Here is a 25,060-nt window from a genome sequence, read left to right on the forward strand (position 1 = left end):
CATTTGTAAAAAGAGTGTCAGCCCCTGCCTGCCAGGGCAGAGGCCCATACCCCAGCAGACCTCCTGGCCCCAGGTAAGCACTGGGCCAAGGTGTGTACATCTTCCTGCTCCCTCCCTACCTGTGTCTGGAAGGTCAGCCCTGCAAGGCTAGTTGGAGCGCCTGCTGTGTGTGGAATAGGATGGGGCAGTGCCCCAGTACCCTGGTCCCAGCACTGCCTAGGGCTTTCCTGAGGCATTGGGGGACTGTCTCTGCTGCCCCTAGACTCTGAAACTGTGGCAGCTGAGGGAGCTGTAAGAATGGAGCCCTGTCCCAGGGTGAGGTGGAGGTCAGAGATGGAACCCGACCCCCAGTGTGGGTGAGATCGAGCCTTCTCCCCCTAGCTGGGCAAGGATGAATCCAGCAGGCAAGGAAGCGATGAGCTCCCAGCACAGCGACGAGCGGGCTGTAAAAGGAGAGCCTGGTGGGGGCTGCAGGGGCAGGAGGCGTCCCAAAGGAGGGCACCGCGCAGGAGGGGCAGTGGCTCGCTGGGTGGGGAGAGGATGGGAAGGATTCTGGGGCTTGGACCCTGCTCCTGGAGCACCCCCTGCTGGACACCTGGCAGACTGTAGAGGTCAGTGTGGGACCTTCTGACCCCAATGTCTTCATCAATTCCAGCATGTGCTGGCACCTACTGTGTGCCTGGCCCCTCTGTCCTGGATGCTGGGGCTGTACAGACAACCCTCCTGCCTTCGCCGGGCTGATGTAGCTCAGTGCTGTCCAACTGCAATATAATTTGAACCACAAATTTAATCAGACACTTTCTAGTAGCCACATTTGCAAAGCAAAAAGAAATGAAATTCATCTTAAATATATGTTTAGTTCAACATGTAATCAACATAAAAACCATTAAGAACATGTTTTATATTCTTTTTAATATTACATCTTCCATGTCTGGTGTGAATCTTCTGCTTTCAGCACATCTCAATTAGGGCAGTCATATTTGAGGGGCTCAGCAGCCACCTGTGGCTGGTGGCTCCCATACTGGACACCACAGCTCTGGTCCCCTCCCTGAACCCACCATTCCCTGCCTCACTCACTGCCCTCGTCCCCGGGGAAGTGCAGGGCAATGCCCAAGCATGACTCTCCAGGAACTCCCATCTGGGGTGACATCTACAGCCCCAGGGGTTCAAGATCCCCAACCTAGTCCTCTGCCTCCTTTTCCTCTACCTGGCTCAGGTCACTCTGAGCGCCTGCTACAACTTCTTCCCTGCTCAGCGCTGGCTGCTCCTCAGAATCACCTTCCTGCCCCACCCCCACAGGTACTATTTAATTGGTCAGATGTGGGGCCCAGGCATCTACATTTTCAAAAAGCTCCTCAGGTCATTGTAATGGGTGTCCAGGTAGAAAACCACTGGGCCACAGCAGTGCTGCTGCCTGGCCTCGCCAGCACTTCATGCCCTACTGTGAGGTCTGCTGGGTGCTGGTGATTATGCCCATTCTCCAGGTGGGAAAACTGAGGCCCCGGAAGGGGCAATGGCTACCAAGGGTGTCTGCTGGAGGGAAGTAGGAATCCATTCCATTCATTCACTCCTCAGTTATGATTTGATAAAAAAATTAGTATTACCACCCCCATTTTACAGATGAAGAAACTGAAGCTTGGGGGTTTAAGAAACTGGCCCAAGATCACATAGCAAGTATTTGGCAGCTAGTATGTGGGATTCAAACCATTCTCAAAACCTGTGCTGGACACTGGTTCCAGAACCTAATTTTACAGTCAGGTGGGAATCCCCTCCCAGGTTCTAGATTTTATATCTCTATTAATGTGATCCAAGATCATACTTGTGGCTTTTGTTTTGTTTTTGGCAGCTGGGTTTAACTGGGGTCAGCCAGACTTCTGCCTTGTGACTCTCCTGGGTTCCCTGAGGGCAGACCACCACTCTGAGGCCCTGAGTCTCTAACTCCCTTTCTCCACCCTGCATCCACTCCTCAGGACTGGTGCCATCCACGTGGGGGACCGCATTCTGGCCATCAACAGCGTTAGCCTCAAGGGCCGGCCGCTGAGCGAAGCCATCCACCTCCTGCAGGTGGCTGGAGAGACCGTCACACTGAAGATCAAGAAGCAACTAGACCGTGAGATTCGCTTCATGCCCTGGGAGCCACCCAGCAGGTTTAGGAAGGGCAATCCCTCTGTGCCAGGCTTTGCCTGCACACCCTCACAGAGTCCTCACTGCAGCCCTGTGGAGGCGGGCCTGCGACGGCAAAGGAGATAAGACTCAGAGAGGGGAGTGATGAGCCCAAGGCCACACAGCTGGCGTGGGGCAGAATCTGGGTCTGAGCCCTGTTCTTCATTACTTCCTGCCTCTTAAGGTGCTCACGTGTGTATGCTTCATGGCCATAACTCATGCATTCCTCAGTTGCCCCTGAATATGTCCCCATGCCGTGGTAGAAAGGCCACCATAGGCAGTGGAAGGGGCCTGAGCTAATCCAGGCTCCACTGGTGCTCACTGCGTGATCTCCGGCGTGCTGCTCAGCTTCCCCGAGCCTCAGTTTTCCCATCTGTGAAACAGGTTTGCTTATTAGTGTGCCACAGCCATATGTCAGCTCAGAAGGGCTTGCTGCCTGTGAGTTTCCAGACCAGGCTGAAATGCAGATACTGAGGCTCACTGTGAGTGTCTCTGAAGTCAGAAGTGACACCTCCCTCTCCTCCCAGGCCCCCTCCTACCCCGCAAGTCGGGCAGCCTCAGTGAGACCAGCGATGCTGATGAGGACCCAGCAGAGGCCCTGAAAGGAGGACTGCCAACAGCCCGCTTCTCACCGGCTGTGCCCAGTGTGGACAGTGCTGTGGAGTCTTGGGACAGCTCGGCCACAGAGGGTGGCTTTGGGGGCCCAGGTAACACCTTGGGGCTCTTGGACAAGTGACACGCTCTCTCTAGGCCACCCCAGCTGCTGGGCCTGTGCAGGACTATTCGTTTGCCTGTTCCTCCCTCCTGTTCTCCTCTCCTGGCATCCTTTAGGGGCCCTTCCTGAAGGAAGACCTGATTTGGCTCCATAAGCTGCTCTCAGGGCCCCTTGCTCCTGGGAGCATGGGCTGCAGCCATATCTCTTGACTTAGAACCATGGGTCCCATGCTGGCTGCTTAGCTTTCCCCATTGTGAAGTTATGGACAAAGTTGGTCTTTCTTCTACTGTTTCCTTCCTTCCTAGCCCAGTGTCTGGCACACAGTGGGTGCTCAACAATGTTCATTCCATCCAGTTGAAAATATGGAGGCCAAAAGCCCCCTCCCACCCCAGCCTACAAGACCCAACGTGGGGCAGACACCTCTGGGGCTCCCTCCCCAGCCAATGCATGTTGAGACCCGGAGATGGCCTCAGGGAGGCATCTGAGTCTGGTGGGTGACCAGCTGGCCTCAATGACCCAGAGCCACTGGAACTCCCCATGGTCCAACTCAGAGGACTGAGGGGGTGAGGGGGGTGATGCCTCTACGGGCTGTAGGTAGCTGCCAGCCCATTCTTGCCTGTGGACACCTGCCCTCCCTGGGCCTCAGCTTCCCCATCTCCAGCTCTCTGTCAGCATCTCTCAGCTCACTCCCTGGGACTGGACCTTCAGAGCTCCCAAGGGCAGGAAGTGGAGGGGGAGCCACATGTTCAGCCTCCTTCCCTGGCAGGGTGATGGCCAAGCCCAGGCCGATGGAGTTGAGACAGAGTCGCAGAGCCCTGGGCATTAACTTCTGGATGACCAGGAGCTCCAGGGAGATTCTGGGAGGCAGAGGCCCTCAGAGGGCTGCGTAGACGCAGGCCCAGAGAGGAGCAAAGACCTCCCCAGGGTCACTCAGCACAGCTGGAAATGGGGCAGGCAGGAGGGCAAGTAAGGCCGCAGAGAACACAGAGGCCCTCTCTCCACCACCAGGGTCCTATACACCACAGGCAGCAGCCCGGGGCGTGACCCCCCAGGAGTGGAGGCCTGGCCGGCTGAGGAGCAGCCCCCCCACCACCGAGCCCCGGAGGACGAGCTATACCCCAACCCCAGCTGATGAGAGCTTTCCAGAGGAGGAGGAGGAGGAGGATTGGGAGCCACCAACGAGGTCTGTGGTGGGAGCACCGTGAAGGAGGAGGGAGTCATAGTGTCTTGGCTGGGGTGGGTGAGGGTGCCCATGCCAAAGTGGTGGGGGAATGGAGAGTCTTGGCGGGCTCCTGAGGAGGGGTGCCTCCTGGGAGAGAAGCACTGAGCAGAGCCACCTCAGCCAGGCTGAGACAGAGGGAAGGGTGGATTGGTGGAGGGCATGGCAGGGACGAAGGTAAGGAGGTGGAGAGCAGCCTGGTTGGCCCTTCCCAACTTTGGGCATCTCCTGTTCTCAGAAGAGCAGCAGCAGACTCAGAACTTGAACTCAGGCCTACCTGACTTACCCCAGATGGCCTGATGGCCTCCTGCAAGGGCCCTCAGCCCACCGGCACCAGACCTGGGCTGTGCTGAGTGGCTCTGAGTGGCTCAGCCACTGGAGAAGGCTCCTGCAGAGAGCAGGCTGTGGAGAAATGCTGTTCCTCATCCGGTCCAGGCCACCTTCCCATCGTGGTGCTTTTGATCAGGCGGTTCCTTCTGCCTCAATGCCTTTTCCTGGTCTCTCCTGGAAAATCCCTACTCATCCCTCAAAACTCAGCTCAAATTCCCCTGCCTCTGGGAAGCTTCCCTGTCTTTCTCGGGCAGAAGGGATTCCTCCCTCCCTCCTGGTACCCACAGCTGCTCTTACAAGTCTCCTGGTAGCCAAACCACCTTGTGTCTATCTGGCTAATTACTTGGCTGTCATCTCTACTGCATGGCACCCCAGCTCCATGTGTGGCCCCTAGTAGGTGCTCAGACATATTTTGCAAATGAATCTCCAGCTGTGTAAGAACAGGGGACACACTTTATTCTCCTCCATATCCCTGTGCCCAGCAGAGGACTTAGCTCAGGAAATGCTTGTGAAATTGACTTGAATGGAGCAAGTGTCCTTCAGCCTGTCTTTTCATCTGTAACATGGAAAGGGAAGGAGGCAACACATCCTCATTCCTAAGCTCCCTAAGAGAGCAAAGCTCGCGCGCCTTTGTAAAAGAGTAAGTGCTGGCCGGGCGCAGTGGCTCACGCCTGTAATCCCAGAACTTTGGGAGGCCAAGGCAGGCGGATCACGAGGTCGGGAGATCGAGCCCATCCTGGCTAACATGGTGGAACCCGCCTCTACTAAAAATACAAAAAGTTGGCCAGGCGTGGTGGCGGGCGCCTGCGGTCCCAGCTACTTGGGAGGCTGAGGCAGGAGAATGGTGAGAACCTGGGAGGTGGAGCTTGCAGTGAGCCGAGATCGCGCCACTGCGTTCCAGCCTCAGCAACAGAGCGAAACTCTGTCTCAAAAAAAAAAAGAAAAGAAAAAGAAAAAGTGCAAGTGCTTTGTAAATCGCAGCATGCCTTGTAACCATTGAGGTCTTTGTAATTGGCAAGTGGCTTTGTGAAGTGCGAAAAATGTGAATTGTGAACTTTCTGAGACTCTGTTGGAACTGATAACAGACTCGTACAACCTGCGATGGGCGTTATGGGTGGTCTCGACCCTTCCCCAGCACAGATATATCATCCCCTCCATCCATCTGTGTCCTTGCTGGCTCCAGCTCTGTCCCTGTCACTGTCCCACGGTGCCGTGTGTCTGGGTGGGGCCAGGGGCCGTCCTCTGGGGCTACACCATGGATCTCCTCTCTGTTTGTTCGTCTGTTTGTCCTCTGTCTCTCTTCCTAGGCATCCTGTGTCACCGCTCTCCACCCCGTCTCATCTGCCCTTGTTCTAACTGGCCACCGACAGTCCTGGTCACCCCTAACTGCGTCTTTCCCCTATTCTGTGTCACCAACCACTGCCCTGGGGCCCCAGAACTGCCACCGAGGACGCTCGCCTGCCTGCCCGCCCACCCACCCTATGGCCCCTCGAGCCCAACGCTGGGCCCTGGGGCCCCGAAGACTCCTCAGGCCCCAGCCCGCCCACCCACCTGCCAGGAGTTGACGCTCTCTGGTTCCTACGTTACAGCCCAGCCCCTGGCCCTGCCCGAGAGGAGGGCTTCTGGCGTGTGTTTGGAGAAGCTCTCGAAGACCTGGAGTCATGTGGTCAGTCAGAGCTGCTGAGGGAACTGGAGGTATGGCCGCCTGCCCTGCAGGCCTTCAAGGGGCACCCGGGGCTGTTTACTCTGGTGTGTGTGCAATGAGAGGCAGGCATGTTGATGGTATCATGCTCATGTGTAACGTGTATGTATGCACTCACCTGGGCACCCTCTGGGAAAAGGTGTCTTCACATATTTACAGACTGTGCATGGACTCATGTGCAAGTGTGATTGAGAGCACCGTGGTACTACACATTATCTGTGTGGACATGAAATATGTGTGACATCATCATGTGTACATTGGGAGCGTATGTGTATGCATGCATGTGAACATGCTCATGCATGCACACTTGCAGAGTGTATTTCAGAACACATGTGTCTGAGTGTGCACATGTAGTTGCACAGGGGCAGTTTTAGTATCTGTGTATGTGCGTGTGATACATGAATGTGGTTGTGGGCACGCCCTGTGGAAGTGTGTGAGTGTTGACATCAGTGACGACAGAAGATAAGGGGCTGTGGGAAACCAGAGGTGAATGTGGCTTTGTGTAAGGTCAGTATTGTTCAGTGCATAGAACAAGCTGTCCAGGAGGATCCAGAGAGGATCTTGCTAAGTCACATCCCAAGCTTCCACTCTGAGAGCAATTTTATTTTATTTAAATCTCTATTTTATCTGCGTTTTTGCCCCTTTTTATTCCTAATATTGTTAATTGGGGTCGTTTTTTTTTTCTCTCCATTAGTCTTGCCAATTACCAGGTTTCTCAAAGAACAAGTTTTTGGCTTTATTATTTTCTATTTTATTCATTTGTTTGTTTAGCTTTGATATTCTCTTCCTTCTACTTTATTTATGTTTAAGTCATGATCCTTTTCATGGTTTCTTAGTGCCTTAATTTTCAGTCTTTCTTGTTTTTGAATAATGTATTTTTTGAAGTTATGAATTTACCTGTAAGCATTGCTTTGGCTGCATCCCAAATTTTGCTAATGCACTTTCCACCTTAAATTAAATTCTGTTTTGTCTCATAATAATATTGTTTCATTAAATTTATTTTGGTGATTATTTGCCTGTCTTTTTTTTCAATTTGCTTATTTTTTTTTTCTCTCTCTCTCTTTTTTTTTTTTTTTTTTTTTTAAGACAGAGTCTCACTCTGTCACCCAGGCTGGAGTACAGTGGTGCAATCTTGGCTCACTGCAGTCTCCACCTCCTGGGTTCAAGTGATTCTCATGCCTCAGCCTCCCGAGTAACTGGGATTAAAGGTATGTGCCACCATGCCCAGCTAATTTTTTCTATTTTTAATAAAGATGGGTTTTCACTGTGTTGGCCAGATTGGTCTCGAACTTCTGGCCTCAAGTGATCCACCTGCCTCAGCTTCCCAAAGTGCTGGGATTACAGGGGTGAGCCACTGTGCCTGGCCAATTTGCTTGTTTTCAAATTTACTGTATCATTGTTTTAAATGTGTCTCTGTTGTATACTATACATAGCGGGTTCTCTTTTTATTAAAGATGAATTTAGTCTATTTATATTTGTTGTGACTACTAATATAATTAAACCTTTCAATCAGAGGTACACCTGAAAAAATATATAATTAAACTTAATTCTAGTATATAATTTATACTTCCTGTTTATCCTGTTTTCTTTATACTTCTTCTGATCGTCCATCTTTCCTTTTTTCTATTGATACATTTTTCATTACTGCTCGCTCTCTCCACAATCTCCAATTTGGAGATTTTAAATTTTATTTGTATTCTTGTGTGATTATCTTTAATTCATTTGTTCTACTTTCAACATTCAGTTTTTACATTGAAACTTTTTATTATTACCTAAGTGATACGTGTGAGTGGTGCAAAATTGGATAAACAAAGTAGAATCAAAATAAGTAATGAAAAAGTAAGTAAAAATAAAACATAAGGACACAACATTCCCACCACCCACAGATCACCACTATTACTGTGTTAATGAGTTTACATGTATTTTTTTTTTTTTTTTTTTTTGAGACGGAGTCTTGCTGTGTGGCCCAGGCTGGAGTGCAGTGGTGCGATCTTGGCTCACTGCAAGCTCCACCTCCCGGGTTCACGCCATTCTCCCGCCTCAGCCTCCGAGTAGCTGGGACTACAGGCGCCTGCCACCACGCCTGGCTAGTTTTTTGTATTTTTAGTAGAGACGGGGTTTCACCATGTTAGCCAGGATGGTCTCGATCTCCTGACCTCGTGATCCACCCGCCTCGGCCTCCCAAAGTGCTGGGATTACAGGCTTGAGCCACCGCGCCTGGCCATGTATTTTTAAGATAATGAAATAATGACATATGTACTGTTTTGTAGACTGCTTTTTTAGCTAGCTACTTCATTTTTCCATTTCAATATATTTTAATCTTTCCTGATACCAAGACCAGATTCGGATTTCGTCAGTTGGACCCAAATTGCCCTTTACCCCTGGTTTGTCCAAACCAATGTCTAATGCATGCTTGGAGCTTGGTTATTATGTCTCTTAAGTCTCTCTTAATTTTAGTCCAGTGCCTTTTAAATGATACTAATGTAAGCTTTCTGTTTATCAAGATAAAATTAACATATAAAATTTGCAATTTTAACCAGTTTAAAGTGTACAGTTTAGTGACTTGTTATATTCACGATGTTGTGTAATCATCAGCACTATCTAATTCCAGAACACTTATAACACCCCAAAATGAAAACTTCTACCTTCCAATCCCTCCCTCTTCCCATCCCCTGGCAATCGCTATCTACTCTGTCTCTATGGATTAGCCTATTCTGGATATTTCATAAAAGTGGTGTGTGTATTTGACTCTTTGTGTCTGGCTTTTTTCACTTAGCTTGATGTTGTGGGATATGTCAGTAATTCATCCCTTTTTATGGCTAAATAATTATTAGGATAGACCACTGAAGGGAAGGCCATGGCCTTACCTTACATTTTCAATATATTTTCTTAATTTGGTTTTTCTAACAAGTCTAAGCAATACCTTTGTCCTCCTCTTGAATAAGACAGGCACTATAGAATTCTTTCACTTCTCTCCAAGCTACTTCCTCTCATGTCCCAACTCGTTTATAAATTGCTCAAAATTCATGAACATGGGGTTTTGTCAGAATATTTGACCAATTTCTGTTATCACCTTTGCTCTTTGCATACCCCTTTTTTTCTGAGCTCATCCTTTAAGATAGTCTTTCACTGAGGGCCTTTAGGTGGTAAACTGCTTTAGGCTCTGTGTTCTGAAAAATCTTTATTTCTTTTTTATTTTTTCCAATCAATTTAGAAGTTTATAAATGTCTTTATTTCACCCCTGCTCTTAAATGATAGTTTAGTTGACTATGAAATTAAACATTTACTCAGGGCTTTGAAGATATTATCCTGTTGTCTTCTGGTAATGATTGTTGCTGCTGTTGGGTTCACTGTTGTTCCTTTGAAAGTCCTGTGTCTTTTCTTTCTAGGAGATTTGAGGATTTCTTTCTCTGTGATGGCTGGCTCTCTTGCTCTGATGTGTCTCAGTAAGAGTTTATTTGTCTTACTATAGACTCAGTATGTTTTTTCAGTCCGAGGACTCATGTTTGCCTTCTATGCTGGAAAATTCCTAGTCATGGTATTTATAATATTGCTTCCTTCTTATTGTCTCCTTCTGTTAAGTATGTTGGACACTTGTCCTCCATGCATTCTACCCTCCATGTCTCTTAACTTTTCTTTCATGTTTTCTCTGCACTGTGTACTAGCTGCTTTCCTTAATCTGTCTTCCAATTCACTAATTCTCTCCTTGGCTGTATTTATTCTACTGTGTAACCCGTTTCTTAGATACTGTGTTTCAACTTCTACATCTTTTATTCCTACAATTTTTTTAAATCTTCATAGTCTTTTTTTTTAAATGGCTTTTGCTTTTTTTCTTATTTTTCTACACATCTTAAACCAAGCTTATCTAACCTGTGGCCCATGGGCTGCATCTAGCCCAGGATAGCTTTGAATTTTACACAAATTCATAAACTTTCTTAAAACATTATGAGATTTTTGTTTGCGATTTTTTTTTTTCCTCATCAGCTATTGTTAATGTTAGTGTATTTTATGTGTGGCCCAAGACAATTATCCCACGTGGCCCAGGGAAACCAGTAGTTTGGACACCCCTGTAAACAGACTTACTTCAAGTTTCTTTTTTCTTTTTTTTTGAGATGGAGTTTCACTCTGTCACTCAGGCTGGAGTGCGGTCAGTGGCATGATCTCGGATCAGCTCACTACAACCTCCACCTCCTGGATTCAAGCAATTCTCCTGCCTCAGTCACCTGAGTAGCTGGGGACTACAGGAGTGTGCCATCATGCTTGGCTAATTTTTTTTTTTTTTTTTTTTTTAGTAGAGACAGGGTTTCGCCATGTTGCCCAGGTTGGTCTTGAACTCCTGATCTCAGGTGATCGGCCCGCCTTGGCCTCCCAAAGTTCTGGGATTACAGGTGTGAGCCGTTGTGCCAGTTCTCAAGTTTCTTTTTATTTCACTATTATTTTTAGTTCCCTGGGTGTGGATTCACCTACTTGTTTTGTCTGTGGGCAGGTGGGCTTTTCCATCTCGTCACTGCACGGCTTCCAGCTGCTGTCCCTTCCCAGGCACCTGCCTTGCTGTGTGTGCTCCGTGTTGTTGACGCTTCGGTGAGATCACTTCTCACTTTGTCTTGGCTGTGGCCTTTGAACTTCACCAATTCCAGACTGGTTTTGACAGTAATTCCTCTGCTCAGTGTTTCTGCACTATTGTGGAAGGCAGATTCTGGCCCCACCCTCATGCAGAGGTCACACTAAGGGTTCTAGTTTGTCACAAGTGATCCTCCCCCTCCTGCCTGTTCAAGTCTTGGTGGTTCCCTTCTTGTGCCCCTGTGGGCAGACATTTTCCAGTCGCTATCCAGCAATGAGACAGCACTCACTTTCTGGAATGGTATCGTTTCCTGCTTTCAGACAGCATCTCTTTTCCCTGAACAGTATCCCAGCTCCAAACGTGTATGCTTCGTTGTTACCTTCCATGGGCCACTAACTTCCATAAGCCAGACGGTTTCACTCCTGCTAATGCCTGTCTCTGAATTTTTCTTTCTTGCTTTGAAAGTGTTTATTTAACAAATTGAAATCTCTATGTGTTTGAAGGGAGGTGTGAACTTCCTGTATCAGCTCAGTCTGCATTTTAACTGGAAGTCCTTGAATTCTACAATTTTAGGGGTCCAAGACCCTGCGATGCCTGGACTCCCTGATTCTGTGTTTTAATAACTCTATTATCCCGAAATGAGGAGTCTCATATATTTCCTTTTGGATGCTGGCTCCCAGGCAGGTGAAGATAGTTTCTAAGATGTGAAAAAGGTGCTTTCCTGCCTCCTCATTCAATATCCACCCTTGTTTTCCTATCTTCCTCCCCACTCCAACCCAACAGTTTGGCCCTAAAACAGTTTTTATTTTTTAGCAATAGGATCTTGCTCTGTTGCCCAGGCTGGAGTGCAGTGGCATGGTCTCAGCTCACTGCAACCTTCACCTCCCAGGTTCAGCAGATCCTCCTACCTCAGCCTCCCTAGTAGCTGGGACCACAGACATGTACCACCATGCCTGGCTAATAATTGTAGATTTTGTAGAGAGGTTGTCTGGCTATGTTTGCCCAGGTTGGTCTCGAACTCCTAGGCTCAAACAATCCTCCTGCCTCCGCCTCCCAAAGTGCTGGGATTACAAGCATGAGTCACCACGACCAACGTAAAACATTTTAATCATAATTTACCTTCCCTTAGGAGATCCCTAAAAGACCAACCCCCTGTACCCCAAATGGTCAGATAGAACTGTGCACTAATAGTAGGAACTCAGATACTGTGATGGGCAGAAGGAGAGACGTTTCTAGGCTGAGGAGACAATTGTTTGCCTGTAAGACTGTATGACATCACAGTAAGAAGTCCATCCTCCCCTCCCAGCAGCTCCAGCACCCCCACCTCCATCTCTGGATTTCCCAGCCTGAGTGTGAAGCTGTTTCCCTCGGGGCTTCACACTCAGGCTTCCGGCTGGCAACTTAGAGCTTGGCATTTCCGATTGCTCAGCCCTCCCTCCCTGAGCCCGTTCTAACTCCACGCCTTCTCTCCTTCTCCAGTGGCACCATCCTTGTCCAGACCACCATTGTCTTTTCTTTGGACAACTACATGGCCCCTAACAGGTCTCCCTCCCAGCCTCCACTCCCACACCTGCAGCCCAGTCTTCATGTGGCAGTTGGAAGATGCTTCTAGATCCACACATTGTTTATGTCACCTTCTCTGCCTGGCTTCAGTCCTTTAGGGGCTGCCTGCTGCTCCTGGAATGAAGTTCACATTTCTTACTGTGGTCTAGAGGGTGCTGCAGGACTGGGCCCTCAGTCACCAGCCGCCAGGTTTGCTTCCAGATCCCCCCACTGCAGGGCTTTGCACATACTGTTTCCTTTGCCAGGGACTCTTCCCTGGGCCTCTTCTTCCTTGTCCTTTCAATTTCAGCTCTGGATGCTTCCCCACCCCTCACAGGACCAGGGCCACCTGTCCCAGGTTCTCACTTCCCGAATGCCTCACCTCTGTAACACTTATTGCAGTGCATGATTTTATCTTATTTATGTTGGCAATTAGCAATGTAGCAGAGTGGTTAAGAGTTCTGACTTTGGGGCTGGGTATGGTGGCTCATGCCTGTAATCCCAGCACTTTGGGAAGTTGAGGCGGACGGATAACCTGAGGTCGGGAGTTCAAGACCAGCCTGATCAACATGGAGAAACCCTGTCTCTACTAAAAAAGAAAATGCAAAATTAGCTGGGCATGGTGGCACATGCCTGCAATTCCAGCTATTCAGGAGGATGAGGCAGGAGAATCGCTTGAACCTGTGAGGCGGAGGTTGAGGTGAGCCAAGATCGTGCCATTGCACTTCAGCCTGGGCAATAAGAGCGAAACTTTGTCTCAAAAAAAAAAAAAAAAAGAGTCTTGACTTTGGAACTAGACTCTGGTTTCAAATCTTTTTTATATGGCTAAGGAAATAAGCAGTTTCCTCATCTGTAAAGTGGAAAAAAAAATGGTATTTACTTGCATCATTGTACTGTGGAGCATAAAAGGAGTTATAGGTGTAAAGTGCTGAGAACTGACCTAGCAGTGGGTAGGCATGAATGACTAAGTGCCAGTGATTATTATCCTCATTGTTAGTGTGATTGGTTCATGTCTTCCCACTCCACCACTGTTGGACCCAGCCCCAGTGAACAGGGACCACGTCTGTCGTGTTCACCATTGTCCCCTTTGTGACTGGCACATAGTAGGTGTCAGTGGACGCTGACTGCCTGATGAGACAAACCAACAAGCATCTGAAAGAAGGGCCATGTTCCTGCAGGCATCCATCATGACAGGCACTGTGCAGAGGGCGGCCCTCGAGGGCAGGCCTGGCCACCGGCCTTGGCAGAGGGGACGGGAGGTACGAGCCTCTCCTGCAGAGATGGAGGAGCTGCTACTGCCTACACCCTTGGAGATGCACAAGGTAGGCACTGGGGGTGAGCACAGGAGACCTGGACCTGTGTCCTGACACCATGAGCACCGTCATGGGACTCCAGAGAGGCCCTGCCCCTCTTGGGGCTTTATTCTCCTCCACCACAAAACCAGGTTGAGTTTTCCAAAATGCTCATCATTTGGGTGACACACAAACTCATACACATGCACACCTGTGATTCACGCTGGCTATTATTATTTTTCTTTAAGTAGATGTGCTTTTTTCCCTCCACTTAAGTTATTTTATCTATGTATTTATTTTTTTGAGACAGGGTCTGGCTCTGTTGCCCAGGCTGGAGTGCAGTTGCTCGATCAAGGCTCACTGCAGCCTTGACCTCCTGGGTTCAAGTGATCCTCCCACCTCAGCCGCCCAAGAAGCTGGGACCACAGGCATGCACCACTACACCTGGCTAATTTTTGTATTTTTTTAGAGATGGGGTTTCAACATGTTGCCCAGGCTGGTCTCAAACTCCTGAGTTCAAATAACTTGCCCACCTCAGCCTCTCAAAGTGCTGAGATTACATGTGTGAGCCACTGTGCCTGGCCTTAAGTTGTTTTGTATCTCATACACACATATTTACATATAACATAAAAACCCTTCTACATGTGTGTGTGACTTCTATGTATCTCACACAATGAGAAGCCAGTGTCTTGTGCCATCTATAGGTCATTATGTAAAAATAAGATGGCTTGGTGGCTCATGCCTGTAATCCCAGCACTTTGGGATGCCAAGGCGGGTGGATCACAAGGTCAGGAGATCAAAACCATCCTGGTTAACATGGTGAAACCCCGTCTCTACTAAAAATACAAAAATTACCTGGGCATGGTGGCGCGCGTCTGTAGTCCCAGCTATTCGGGAGGCTGAGGCAGGAGAATCGCTTGAACCCTGTAGAAAGAGGTTGTAGTGAACCGAGATCGCGCCATTGCACTCCACCCTGGGTGACAGAATGAGACTCCAGCTCAAAAAAAAAAAAAAGGTGAGGAGGACAATCCCTAGCCAATGGCCCTCAGAAGCTCTGAGCTCTTTGGTAAATGGGAATGAGTGAGGGTCAGGGAAGGTAACAGTGCCCTGGGCAGGCCTCCTCCCTGATGGAGCCAGAGGACTGAGAAAGGGCTGAAAGGAAGTCACTCCTAAGGGCTCCCTTGTACTTGAGTGTTGTGGCTTGGAGCATCTGCTGTGGGAGAGAGGAGGAGGGGTTGGGGGTGGGTGAAGGCCAAGGGGCAGGAGGCTGGGGCACTGCAGCCTGGGGGGTGTGGTTGACCAGAGGCGCTGAATGCCAGACCAAGGGATCTGGGCTACTGTGAGAGGCTGGGGCCAAAGGTCAGAGTCCCAGGAACCTCCTCCTCCTGCTTCCAGGTGACCCTGCACAAGGACCCCATGCGGAATGACTTTGGTTTCAGCGTCTCAGATGGCCTCCTGGAAAAAGGCGTCTATGTCCACACTGTGCGCCCTGATGGGCCAGCCCACCGCGGGGGCCTCCGGCCCTTTGACAGGGTCCTGCAGGTAACGCTGGGGCAGGGGCTGCATAGTGGGGGTGGCATTGTTTCCTAGCCTGAGGGTGGGGAAAGAGCCTGCATCTATCACCTGTGAAGAGGGTAGGACAATGCAAGTCGTCTGAGTCAGGTTAGCCTAAGTTGCGATGCGGGCCCCAGCACCCTGAGCCTCAGAGGCTGAGCACACACAGACCTTTTTTCTTACACCCCTTGCCCACTGCGGGCCAGTGGGGGCCTTCCTCTCCCAGGGCTGATGGAGCATCTGCCCATCTTGGAACTGACTCTCTGAGACACGTGGCCTCTTCAGACTCCACAGCAGAGGAAACAGACTGGAAAGTCACACGTAGATATTTTTCTGCCTTCACCCAGAAGCAACACTCATCACCTTGCTTCACGGCCGATGGACCAAACCCTCATGTGACCTTCCTAACCGCGAGGGAGCCTGGGAAGCGTGGGGCATCCTGTGCTGGGCACCCCGTGCCACCCCTTCTCATGCCCTGGCTGTTTTTGCTCCCTCAGTGTGTTTTTTACCATATTTATATGAAATTTACTAATTCATGTTTTCTCTAAATTGATGGCACTTTTTCAATTTACATTGACTTTGAAAGGAAACTTTTTATCTCCATTAGGAGTGCAAATCTAGCACCCCCTGCTTGGAAATAGAAAGTGGGTGTAAAATGCAACTAAAATAGAAAGAAGACAATGTCATGTCACACAGTTCTAGGCAGGAGGCTCTCTGAGTGTGTGGTCTGCTCTTTCATGTGAGAAAGGGAGAAAAACAGGAGTTAGAGGGGTGTGAAGGGTATACCCGCCCCTTCCTAGGACTTTCTCTTTGATGAAACCTAACAGAAGGACTGAGAGAGAGAGGAAGAATGTTCCTGTGTGTGTGGTGCTGGAGATGTCAGGGCTTGTGTCAAGGCTGGGACAGGGCCCACCTTTAGGACATCACATGCCTCTCGCTCCCTTCAGCCCCGCAAGGCTGACACCTCAGCTCTGTTCCCTTGGTTGTGCCCCATGCAGGTCAACCACGTCCGTACACGGGACTTCGACTGCTGCCTGGCGGTGCCGCTTCTAGCTGAGGCGGGCGATGTCCTGGAGCTGGTCATCAGCCGCAACCCGCTGGCACACAGCAGCCGGGCCCCCCGAGCGCCAGGCCCCAGCAGTCCCCGGATGCTCTGAAGTCAGCATGTGGGCCGAACTCCTAAGGGACCACCCAGGCAGATCCTGGATCCCAGACATGTAGCTGGGCTGGAGAAGCGGCCACCCACTCATTCATCTGTTGGTCTGGCAGACCCTGAGCCTGGGGTGACGCTTGGCCTCTGTTCCCCGGGTCTGTGGTGACTGGGGTGCCAAGCAGGGAGGCCTGCCCAAGTTGGAGAGACCCCAAGCTGGGGTCTCTCACCAAGTTGGGTCTTCAAGATGCCCAGAGGAGCCTCCCTTAAGAAGGGTTGGCACAGGCTGCTCAGCCGAGAGGAGAGAGGCCTGGGGGCTGTCCCAGGTCCCTGTGGGGCCTCCTTGGAGAGGTCGAAGACATAGGGAGCACTTCCTCCCAGCAGAGCCATGGAGCTGGAATAAGCTGCAAGGAGGAGTGAGTTCTCGGTCACAGGAGGTGAGCAGGCAGGAGCTGGATACCCCAGCGCAGGCATGCATTGGGGCATGAGGCATTCCCATGATGCATGAACATGCGCTCGGGGGGTTGGCTTCCTGATGGGGAGCCACTTCCTCTAGAGACTCGGCCACCACAAGGATACTGCTTCAGATGGGAGCCCAGCTCCTTCGCTTCTCCAGAATGGGGGTTTGAGGCTTGCTAGTCCTGAGATTCTCAGATTCCCAGAATCTGGTCCCCACTTATGAGACGCTTAAGTTGGGGCATCTGGGATCCCAGGAAGTGTTGGCCCTTTGATTCCGAAAGTGGGTGATTCTTTCATTTCAGCATCTCAGTCTGAAGCTTCTGGCACTTGAGACTGGTTCTGGGCCCATTGGGCAGGCTCTGTGGGCCTTGGGCTCTCAGCCCTCCTGCTTCTGTAGGCCGTGTGGCCACTGACCCATCTGCACGCCCACTCAGCCCAAGCCCCTCCTTGTGGGAGGAGTCATTTTTGGGACAAAAGACCCTGGAGCTTCCATTTGCCCGCCATCCAATGAAGACTGAAAAGTGATGGACACAGGACCTGTGAGGCATAGCACTCGTCTTTACAGCCAGATCAGTGGAGGAAGAGGAGAAAGAGGGAGGGAGATGGGAGAGAGATGGGCCAGAGGAAAAGATGGGACACTCTTGCCCAGTGGAGGGTGTCCAAAGTGCTTATTCAAAGAAGTCTATTCCCACTTGAAATCTGGAAGCACCAGCATCCCTTAAAATCATTGTCCTCAGTGTCCAAAAATCAGAGACCCTCTTCATTTTGAGAAGGGTGTGGGCCTCCCTGGCTGGTCTAGCGAGTGGTGCCTGGGTGGGAGTGGGCAGGCGGGTGTAGCCAGGGCTGGAGATGTGCTTTGCCTGGCCCAGCTCTCACAGGGGTCTCTGGAAAATGGGGCACCCACTCCCACCTCCACCTGTCTCCAACCTGGGATCCTGGAGGCCGGAAAAGTGCTCTTCCATTTGAGAGAACAAATGGGGAGTCAAGAGGTCTATTCTTTTCACCCTGGGTCTGTTACCTGTTTGCTGTGTGACCCTGTCTGGGTTGGACCCCCAGCCCCTCTGGATGATCACAGGTGGACAGTCTGAGCAGACACAGGCTTCCTGGTCAGGGACAGAACCAGGTCTACCGACCCACCAAGGCACCCTTGGGGAACTGCCCACGCTGTCTCCCGGGGGCCTGCCTCCCTTACCCCTCCCCTCCACTTCCCCAGGCCCTGCCCCTCGGTGCCCTCCCTGAGGGCCCTGCATGCTTGTGCCTGGGGTGCTCAGCACCTCTGCTATCTTGGATACCTGTGTACTTAGCCCAGGGGGAAAGGGCACTGCCTACCTGTCACAGGGCACCAAGCGAAAGCCAAGAGCCCTCACTTTGCGGGGGAGGGACAGCACAGCAGAGGTGTGGCTTCTGGACACAAGCAGCCATAGCTGTGTGACCTTGGACAGGTGGCTCAGCGTCTCTGGACCTCTGCTAAGCAGCAGGGCTGGACAGGACACACTCTCAGGGGCCTCTTGGCTTGGGAAAACTGCATTGACTCCAGGACTCCAGGCGAGGGAAGATGCACCCGACTCTAACCAGTACCCCCTCTGCCTCCTCGGGCTGAGGCCTCTGCCATTCTCCCAAACGTATGCAATCAGGCCCGCGCTGGGCCTCCCAGCCACGCCGGCCTCCTCATATGCAATATTTCTTCTGGCTTCTCGTGGGGATGGGTCATCCCCGACTTGACATTTCCTGACACCTTTCCCCAGTGAGCGCCCTGCCTGCCTATGCATTTTGGGAACAGCCCCTGTGACATGTCCCCTTCCACCACCCCCTCCCCCAAAGCTGTATTTTTCTCTGGCTGAGATTAGAACATATTCCTTGTAAAATATTTTTCTACATCGGGTTTTCTTAGGGCTCTTGGGAAGCACAAACGCCAAGGGGCTATATTGCAAAGGCCGCTTATGGTCTGTTTGGGGCCCTCATCTAAGTCTTTGTCCCACCAGGGGTTGCAGTGGCTTGGGGTAAGTGCTATGGGGATGATTTTTTTTTTAAATAAAATTATTTAAATCCACCTAGAGTAGAAGTTTGCTTTTTTAACAAAATCATGGGTTGGCAAGTCAGCTTCCGTATGGGTCTGGTAACATCTCACCTGATTTTGATGATTCATTAATTCAAAAAGTTTGCCATTTGCTTCCATCATCCAGCCCCTGGGCAACATGAATCAGACAGATTTAGGTCATATCTGCACATTCTGGTGGCAGGAAGACAATCAACAAGTAAGCAAATAAATAATTATTTCAAAAGGCATCAAATGCAACAAGGCAAACAAAAAGGAGTAATGGGATAGAGACACCAGGGTGAGGGGCTTTAGCTCACAATGTTAGGAGGGGTTTCTCTCAAGAGGCGACATTTGCAATGAGACCTGAAGACAGGAGCCAGCCTCCGTGGAGACCTGGAGGAAGAGTATCTCAGGAAGTGGACACAGCCAATGCAAAGGCCCTGAAATAGGAACGAGTTTGATGGTTTCAAGGAAGAGAAAGAAGGCCTGGGAGGGGAATGAAGCTGGAGACTAGGTTGGAGGTAGCAGGGATCGGGGGGAATGGATTTGATTCTCTGTGCAGCGGAAAGCCAGAGGCAAACAGTGGTGCCTGCGTATGGAGTCTCTTTAGCCCAGGTTGGGAAGGTATTGGCAGGAGGGCAACCTGGGTCTGGCTGCTCTGCTGCAGTGTCCAGAGAGTGTCTAGGGCAGGTAAGCTGTGGGGTCTGGGACTCAGAGGCCAGGGCCAGGCCCCACTGGGGAGGCCACAGTTCTGTGGGCAGAGGAAGAGCTTTTTTCCGGGAAGCGAGTATCCTGTCTTGGGAGCGGTGTAGGCAGGGGAAAGGCCAAGGCAGGCAGCAGGCACTGCTCTAAGCCCTTTGCAAGAACTTGCTGGATCCTCCCAATAGCCTTCGGAGGTGGACTCTATTCTTGTCCCATCATTACAGATGAGGAAACAGGCACAAAGAGGTTGAGTAACTTGCCCAAGGCCACACAGGTAGTAAGGGATGGAACCAGGGCTTGAACACAAGCCACATGGCTAGGACACATAGAGAGAGGGAGGGAGGTAGGAGGTAGGCAGATGCTGTCAGAAAGAGCCAGAAAATGGGGGTAGGGTGGTCTTTTATTCTAACATTGTCTGTAAATGAGTTACCGAGAATTTTATCTGGTTAGTTGGGCAAAGGACTCAACTGACTCCCAAGTTTGTCCATCCCAAAGGGTGGGGGGGCTGTTGGCAGGAAGGCTGCCCCGAACATGGACCTGTTCTGACCCCAGAGAGCCTTAACTGGGTATTAATGAGTGCCTGCACCTGGTGGTGGGGAAGTGGGAGAAGGGCAATCAGATTTGCTTCTCCTCTATGCTTCCCCCACCCCGCCACCCACCACCTGCTTTCTGCACTTCCGACAGGGCAGCCCAAGGCTAAAAAGGAGGGACTGAAAGCCGCAGCAGGTGAGCACCTAAGGCTAACAGCATCACCTCCAAACATCCTGGTGGCCTTGATGGGGACAATGGTTTAGTCCAGATGGGGAAACTGAGGGTCAGGTGACTGCTGCCAGATCTCCCAGTTGTACAGGGCTGGGCATGTAGCAGGTAGAATCAGTAGAACCAGTAGAGCCAAGAGCTTGTGGGCCCGGGTGCGAATTCAGGTTCTTTCATGGACTTGCTGTGTACCCCGAGCGAGAAGGCTGCTTCCTTTGTGAGCTTCCATGTCGGAACCTCTAACCTGGGATAATACCTACCTTTGAGGAGCGTCCTGGGATTGGACGGGAAGCCCTTTATAAAATGTAAAGCGTTTTATAACACAGAACACAACCCACACATGTTGGATGTTAAAAAGGAAATGTTTATTTTCGTGTTATAAGGTGATTACAAACTCCTCTAAAAAAAGCAAAGATGAATTTAAAATATCGATATACATATTTATCTAAAAAGCAAAAGAGAAAAAAACCCCTGCAAATACAGGGAATCATATCATAAAACATTTATACACAAAAGCTTGTATACTGCAAGACTGAACTACACACCAAGGATCTTGTTCAAATACAAATGTTCCTCCTCAGAAGAGTCTCTTGTTGGTTGATTTTTTTTTTATATAAAAGTTTAAAATACCTTAAAAATATTTTGAAGTTTTAAAAAAATGTCCTGATGAGCCAGACATATTTCTGGAAGGAGGCAAGACCCACGTTCTCAGTTTTCTCTTGTGCTAAATACAGAGTCACAGTTGCTAGGGATTGGGAGATTAATTGGGTAAAAAAAAAAAAAAAATGAAGCCAACATTTCAATTTGAAGTCAAATATATAACAGGATGCTCCATCCCTCGGAGAACATGCCAGAACATGTCTGTAGTGACACCCACAAGAGAACAATGAAAAAATGCTTCCTATTACAAGGATATATATTCTGAGGGTCAGGGAGAGAAGGAAAGGGGGAGGGCTTCCCCCTGCTTTCTGGACTGCCCACCTCTACAAGTTTTGCTCTCTGGGTTTGTTTTGTTTAGTCTTGTGGTTTTGTACTTCGATTTTTGCACACAGTGGTATTTACTGCATCTACACAGACAGCCTGGCCTGGGACCACATGGGTCTGAGGGATGGATGGGACCTCAGGCCACCTTGAAGGATTTTCTCTCGGGTCCTTTCCTGGCTTCTGTCTGAGTCTTGGGTGGGGTGGGGTGGGGGGAGCAGTTAGGTGCCTGTGCCTTTAGACTGGCTACCCATAGCATTTCCCCAGGGAGAGGGGCTGTGCTGGGAGATGCTGGCTGGGTGGGGGACCATTGTGTGGTGGGACCCGGGCGATACAAGAGTGCCCTGAACTGGGCTGGGGGGCCATGCTGTGCTCTCCCCTTGTGTTTCCCCGTCTTTGGGGGTGTGCTGGGGATCTGGGGGGCAGTGAAGCAGCTGCACATGGCCCAGGGGTTATGCTGTCCTGGAAGGAGAGCATCCAAGGCCACTTCCTGCTGCCTGGAAACTCCTTGCAGAGCCTTGGGTCAGTCTGGAGCCAGGGTGACTTCATCTAAATCCTGCCTAAGGATCTGGCACACCTCTGACTTCTCTGCACCTCAGTTCCCTCTTGCACAAACAGGGATCTCAATTCCTAGCTCACCAAGGGCTGCTGGGAGGAAGCAGGGCCCCATGCAGGGCTGGGGTGTGCAGGCGAGGCTGGAGTCACCCAGCTCACCGAGCCACAGTATGGGTCCAGTTCTGCGAGGATGTGGGAGTGTGGGTGCTGCTGCTCCCCTCATCCCTGAACATGGAGGGGAGGGCATTTCCTTTTCCATAAAGGCTTATCTTTGGTTGTCAGGAAGACTTTGAGGATGTTGCTGGATGTAGCCCTGGTCATACATTCACCATTCCCTGCACCTACCTCGGAGAACCTGCAGTTAGAGCTGTTTCAAGAAAATCCATTCCTGGCTCACAGTGCCTCCCTGAGCCTCAGCTACCTCATTTACATCAAGGGCATTGGGTTAGGGGACCCTGGAGGCCCTTCTCTCCCTGACCATCAGGAAATCTCCATTGTGGCCCTAGCATGGCCCATCTCAACGCAGCATCTCCCACTTCATCTTAAAAAGTTGCTTTAAACAACCCCCTCATTTCCTTTCCAGATCTGGCTGGCTGGGCTATGTGCGAGCACCAGCATTTCTGATCCATCCCAAGCAGAAAGCAGGTGAAGGACTTTGCCCATTCTCTATAGACAGGTGGACCAGAGTCATGAGCTCTCACAGAAAGTTTCGTTCAGACGGAGACATGAAGGTTAGGCATTATTACACAGGTACTCAGAGAGCTACGCTCTGCACACAGAGCCAGGGCTGGGCGAGAGGGCTCTGATTGGAGACAGGTGCCTTGGGGAGGGTCGAGGAACGGCTTGGGGAAGGTGGCCGGCCTTCCTTCCAGGCGGGGCCTGGGGACTTGGTCTGCATATGTCTTTGGTCTAGAATTTGGTCTTATAAGAAGAGGCCTTCCTCAGGCCATGTCCAGAATGTTACAATTTGCCTACCAACCCAAAATACTGTGGCCTTTCACCCAGGGAGCCCCTGCTGGGGAGATGGAGACTGAAATGACCACAAATGCCCAGGTAGCCACTGCGTGCCAAGCCCCCTCTTCCTCACGTGCCACCTGCCCTCAATCATTGACAGTGGTTAGTTTACTAAAGTTATATAAGACAAAGGAAAACAGGTCACAATGCTACTCCATAAAATCAGGGAAAAAACAGTAAAATCAAATCAGACACAACGGCAACCATAAATACATAGAAAACTAGGAACAAGTTAAAATCGTTGAGAGTTTGGAATAGGACTGGGTGTTGTTTGACAGAGTAGATAGCTTTGGAAACAGTGAAATGTGTATGCCTGCCAAAGATGGGGTTCAGAATTGCCCCTTGGGAGGGGGGCACCAAAGGCTTACCCCTCCTCCCAAATTTAAGAAGGGGTTTCCAGGGTTCCAAGAGCCCCTGCTGTGAAAACTCTCCGGTCTGCACCCCTCGAGGCAGTCAGTCACTGCCTATGTGCGTAGTCGTGTTTCGGTTTCATTTAGACTGAGCTTGGAAGTGACTGTTCAAATGGCACAGTTTAGGTCCAAATAGGGGCCGGGTGGGGTGTGTCTGCCCACGGGATTTGAAAGGTATAGTACCTTCTCTCCTGGTTCAGAGACAACCTCTGCTCCACATAAGGCCCTTGGTCAAGCCAGTTCTGGGGACCAGGACCCTGACAATCTCAACCTTCTAGAAAACTCTCCTAGGCCTTCTCTTTTGGGTCCCCAGGTGGTAAATGTCTCACACCAGCTATTGCAGGGGTTTTGAAGTCAAGAGCTTTGTTATATCCTAGGTCAGCACCACGGGCTGCCCTTGTTCTGAACTGGGAGCACTTCCCCCAGTGGAGGATCCAGACTCAAAAGCTGCTCTTGCTGTGCCTTGTTAGGTGCCAGGGCAGCTCGGGGTAGCATCTTTAATGAGGGCTTGGCAGGAGTCTCCCAGGCTGAGCATGGGGAGTGGGGAGATGAGGAAAGAAAGCACCCCTCCCCGACACCGGGCCCATCTGCATGCCTGGGGCCTATATCCTTTGATCCACTCACCTCCCCACTACTCCCCTAGTCTCTCAACAGGTATGTCATACTTCATTCCTGCAGGCAACTTGAAGAGAGGCTGAGATGTTGCACGGGGAATGACCAGAACCTGTTATGACCCCGTTCAAACGCAACAGACTCATCTGAGCCCTGAGACCCCAGCTCCTGCCGGGAGAGCCTCTAGTCCTTCTCTGCCTGGAATGCCCCAGGAAGGACTGTGGCCTGTGCCTTCACCACCTCTTGTGAGGCTGAGTGGTGAGCCTCATTCCTGCCAGCCTTCTTGGATCTCTAGCAGCTCCCTCTCTGGCCAATGGTTGTTGATGGTCTACTGACTATCCACTCACCATCTCAAAATTAAAAGTGGGATTTTGCTTCTGGTATAAGTTTCTACTGCTCTCAGAATCAGACTTCTGCTATAGGGCCTCCTCATTTAGCTTCGGCCGGTCTCCTTTATGTGAAGGGTTGGTTCATTCCTTTGGCATCTCTTTTCTTTGCTAAGCTACGTTTAATGAGGTATCTCCTCACAGTCCTCCTTTCTCCTTACCTCTGGGTCTGCCAGCTAGTGGGTCCTCTCTCCTGCTATTTCTTCCATCTGAACCAGGATTTGGAAGGTATACCACCTTAAGATGGGTGTAGAGTCCCAGGAAAATTCCATCCTGCGTTTACTGGACAGAATTTTCTGCCAGCTACACAGCACCGAAGAATTGCTTTTGAAAATGAGATCTATTGCTGGCAAGAAGATCAATTCAAGTGGTAAAAGTATATGACAATCTTTAAGTGTATATATACTTATATGTAAAAAAAAATACAAAGAAAAATTTACCAAATTCCCATAAAATACATCTAATTCAGTATGAAAGCTCTGCCTCTCCACGGACATTTTCCCGTGGGTTTTCTTTTTGTACAAAATATCCCCCAAATCAAAACAAAACACACACACACGATACACACACACACACGCACACACACATACCCACAATTACATTTTCTGTGACAATTACAAAAAAAAAAAAAATCCTAGTGCAAATATAAAGCTCTGTAAACCTGGCCCTATGAGAATCTAATGTTAGTAAACAGCAGGAAAGCGGCCGGCCCCGTCGACCCGAGAGAGCTCACATCATGGTCTCCACAATGATGTGGGTCGGTTTCACCAGAGCGCCGTTCATGACGGCGCGAGAGTTGTAGGGCGTGGCTCCCTCGCGCTCCACAGCCCAGCGGTTGGGTTCCCTTGGGGTCAGCAGGTACTTGACTCTCTGGAGAAGGATGACAGGAGTGAGGGGGGAAAGGTCAGGTGGCCTGGTC

General features: G+C 50.3%; 2 protein-coding genes across 4 annotated transcripts in view; one reads left to right on the forward strand and one right to left on the reverse strand.

Moving 5' to 3' along the window:
• GRIP2 (glutamate receptor interacting protein 2) overlaps positions 1–20,762 on the forward strand; it is a 67,272-nt gene extending 46,510 nt beyond the window's left edge. Inside the window, exons 18-24 of one of the 2 annotated variants that reach the window (XM_025376364.1) lie at positions 1,971–2,110; positions 2,691–2,870; positions 3,887–4,061; positions 6,017–6,122; positions 13,411–13,554; positions 14,920–15,066; positions 16,077–16,235. In XM_025376364.1, coding sequence (XP_025232149.1) covers positions 1,971–2,110; positions 2,691–2,870; positions 3,887–4,061; positions 6,017–6,122; positions 13,411–13,554; positions 14,920–15,066; positions 16,077–16,235 — 1,051 coding nt within the window. Of the gene's footprint in view, positions 1–1,970; positions 2,111–2,690; positions 2,871–3,886; positions 4,062–6,016; positions 6,123–13,410; positions 13,555–14,919; positions 15,067–16,076 lie in introns of both variants that reach the window. The other variant, XM_025376365.1, reaches the window with a different exon arrangement.
• The window catches only part of SLC6A6 (solute carrier family 6 member 6), an 87,766-nt gene continuing 83,232 nt past the window's right edge, over positions 20,527–25,060 (reverse strand). For both annotated transcript variants that reach the window (XM_025376367.1, XM_025376366.1), the window contains exon 15: positions 20,527–25,011. In XM_025376367.1, the coding sequence (XP_025232152.1) occupies positions 24,871–25,011 (141 nt within the window). In that variant the 3' untranslated portion in view covers positions 20,527–24,870. The remainder of the gene's footprint in view (positions 25,012–25,060) is intronic.

This window comes from Theropithecus gelada, chromosome 2 (assembly GCF_003255815.1).
Source record: "Theropithecus gelada isolate Dixy chromosome 2, Tgel_1.0, whole genome shotgun sequence".
Classification (NCBI taxonomy): domain Eukaryota; kingdom Metazoa; phylum Chordata; class Mammalia; order Primates; family Cercopithecidae; genus Theropithecus; species Theropithecus gelada.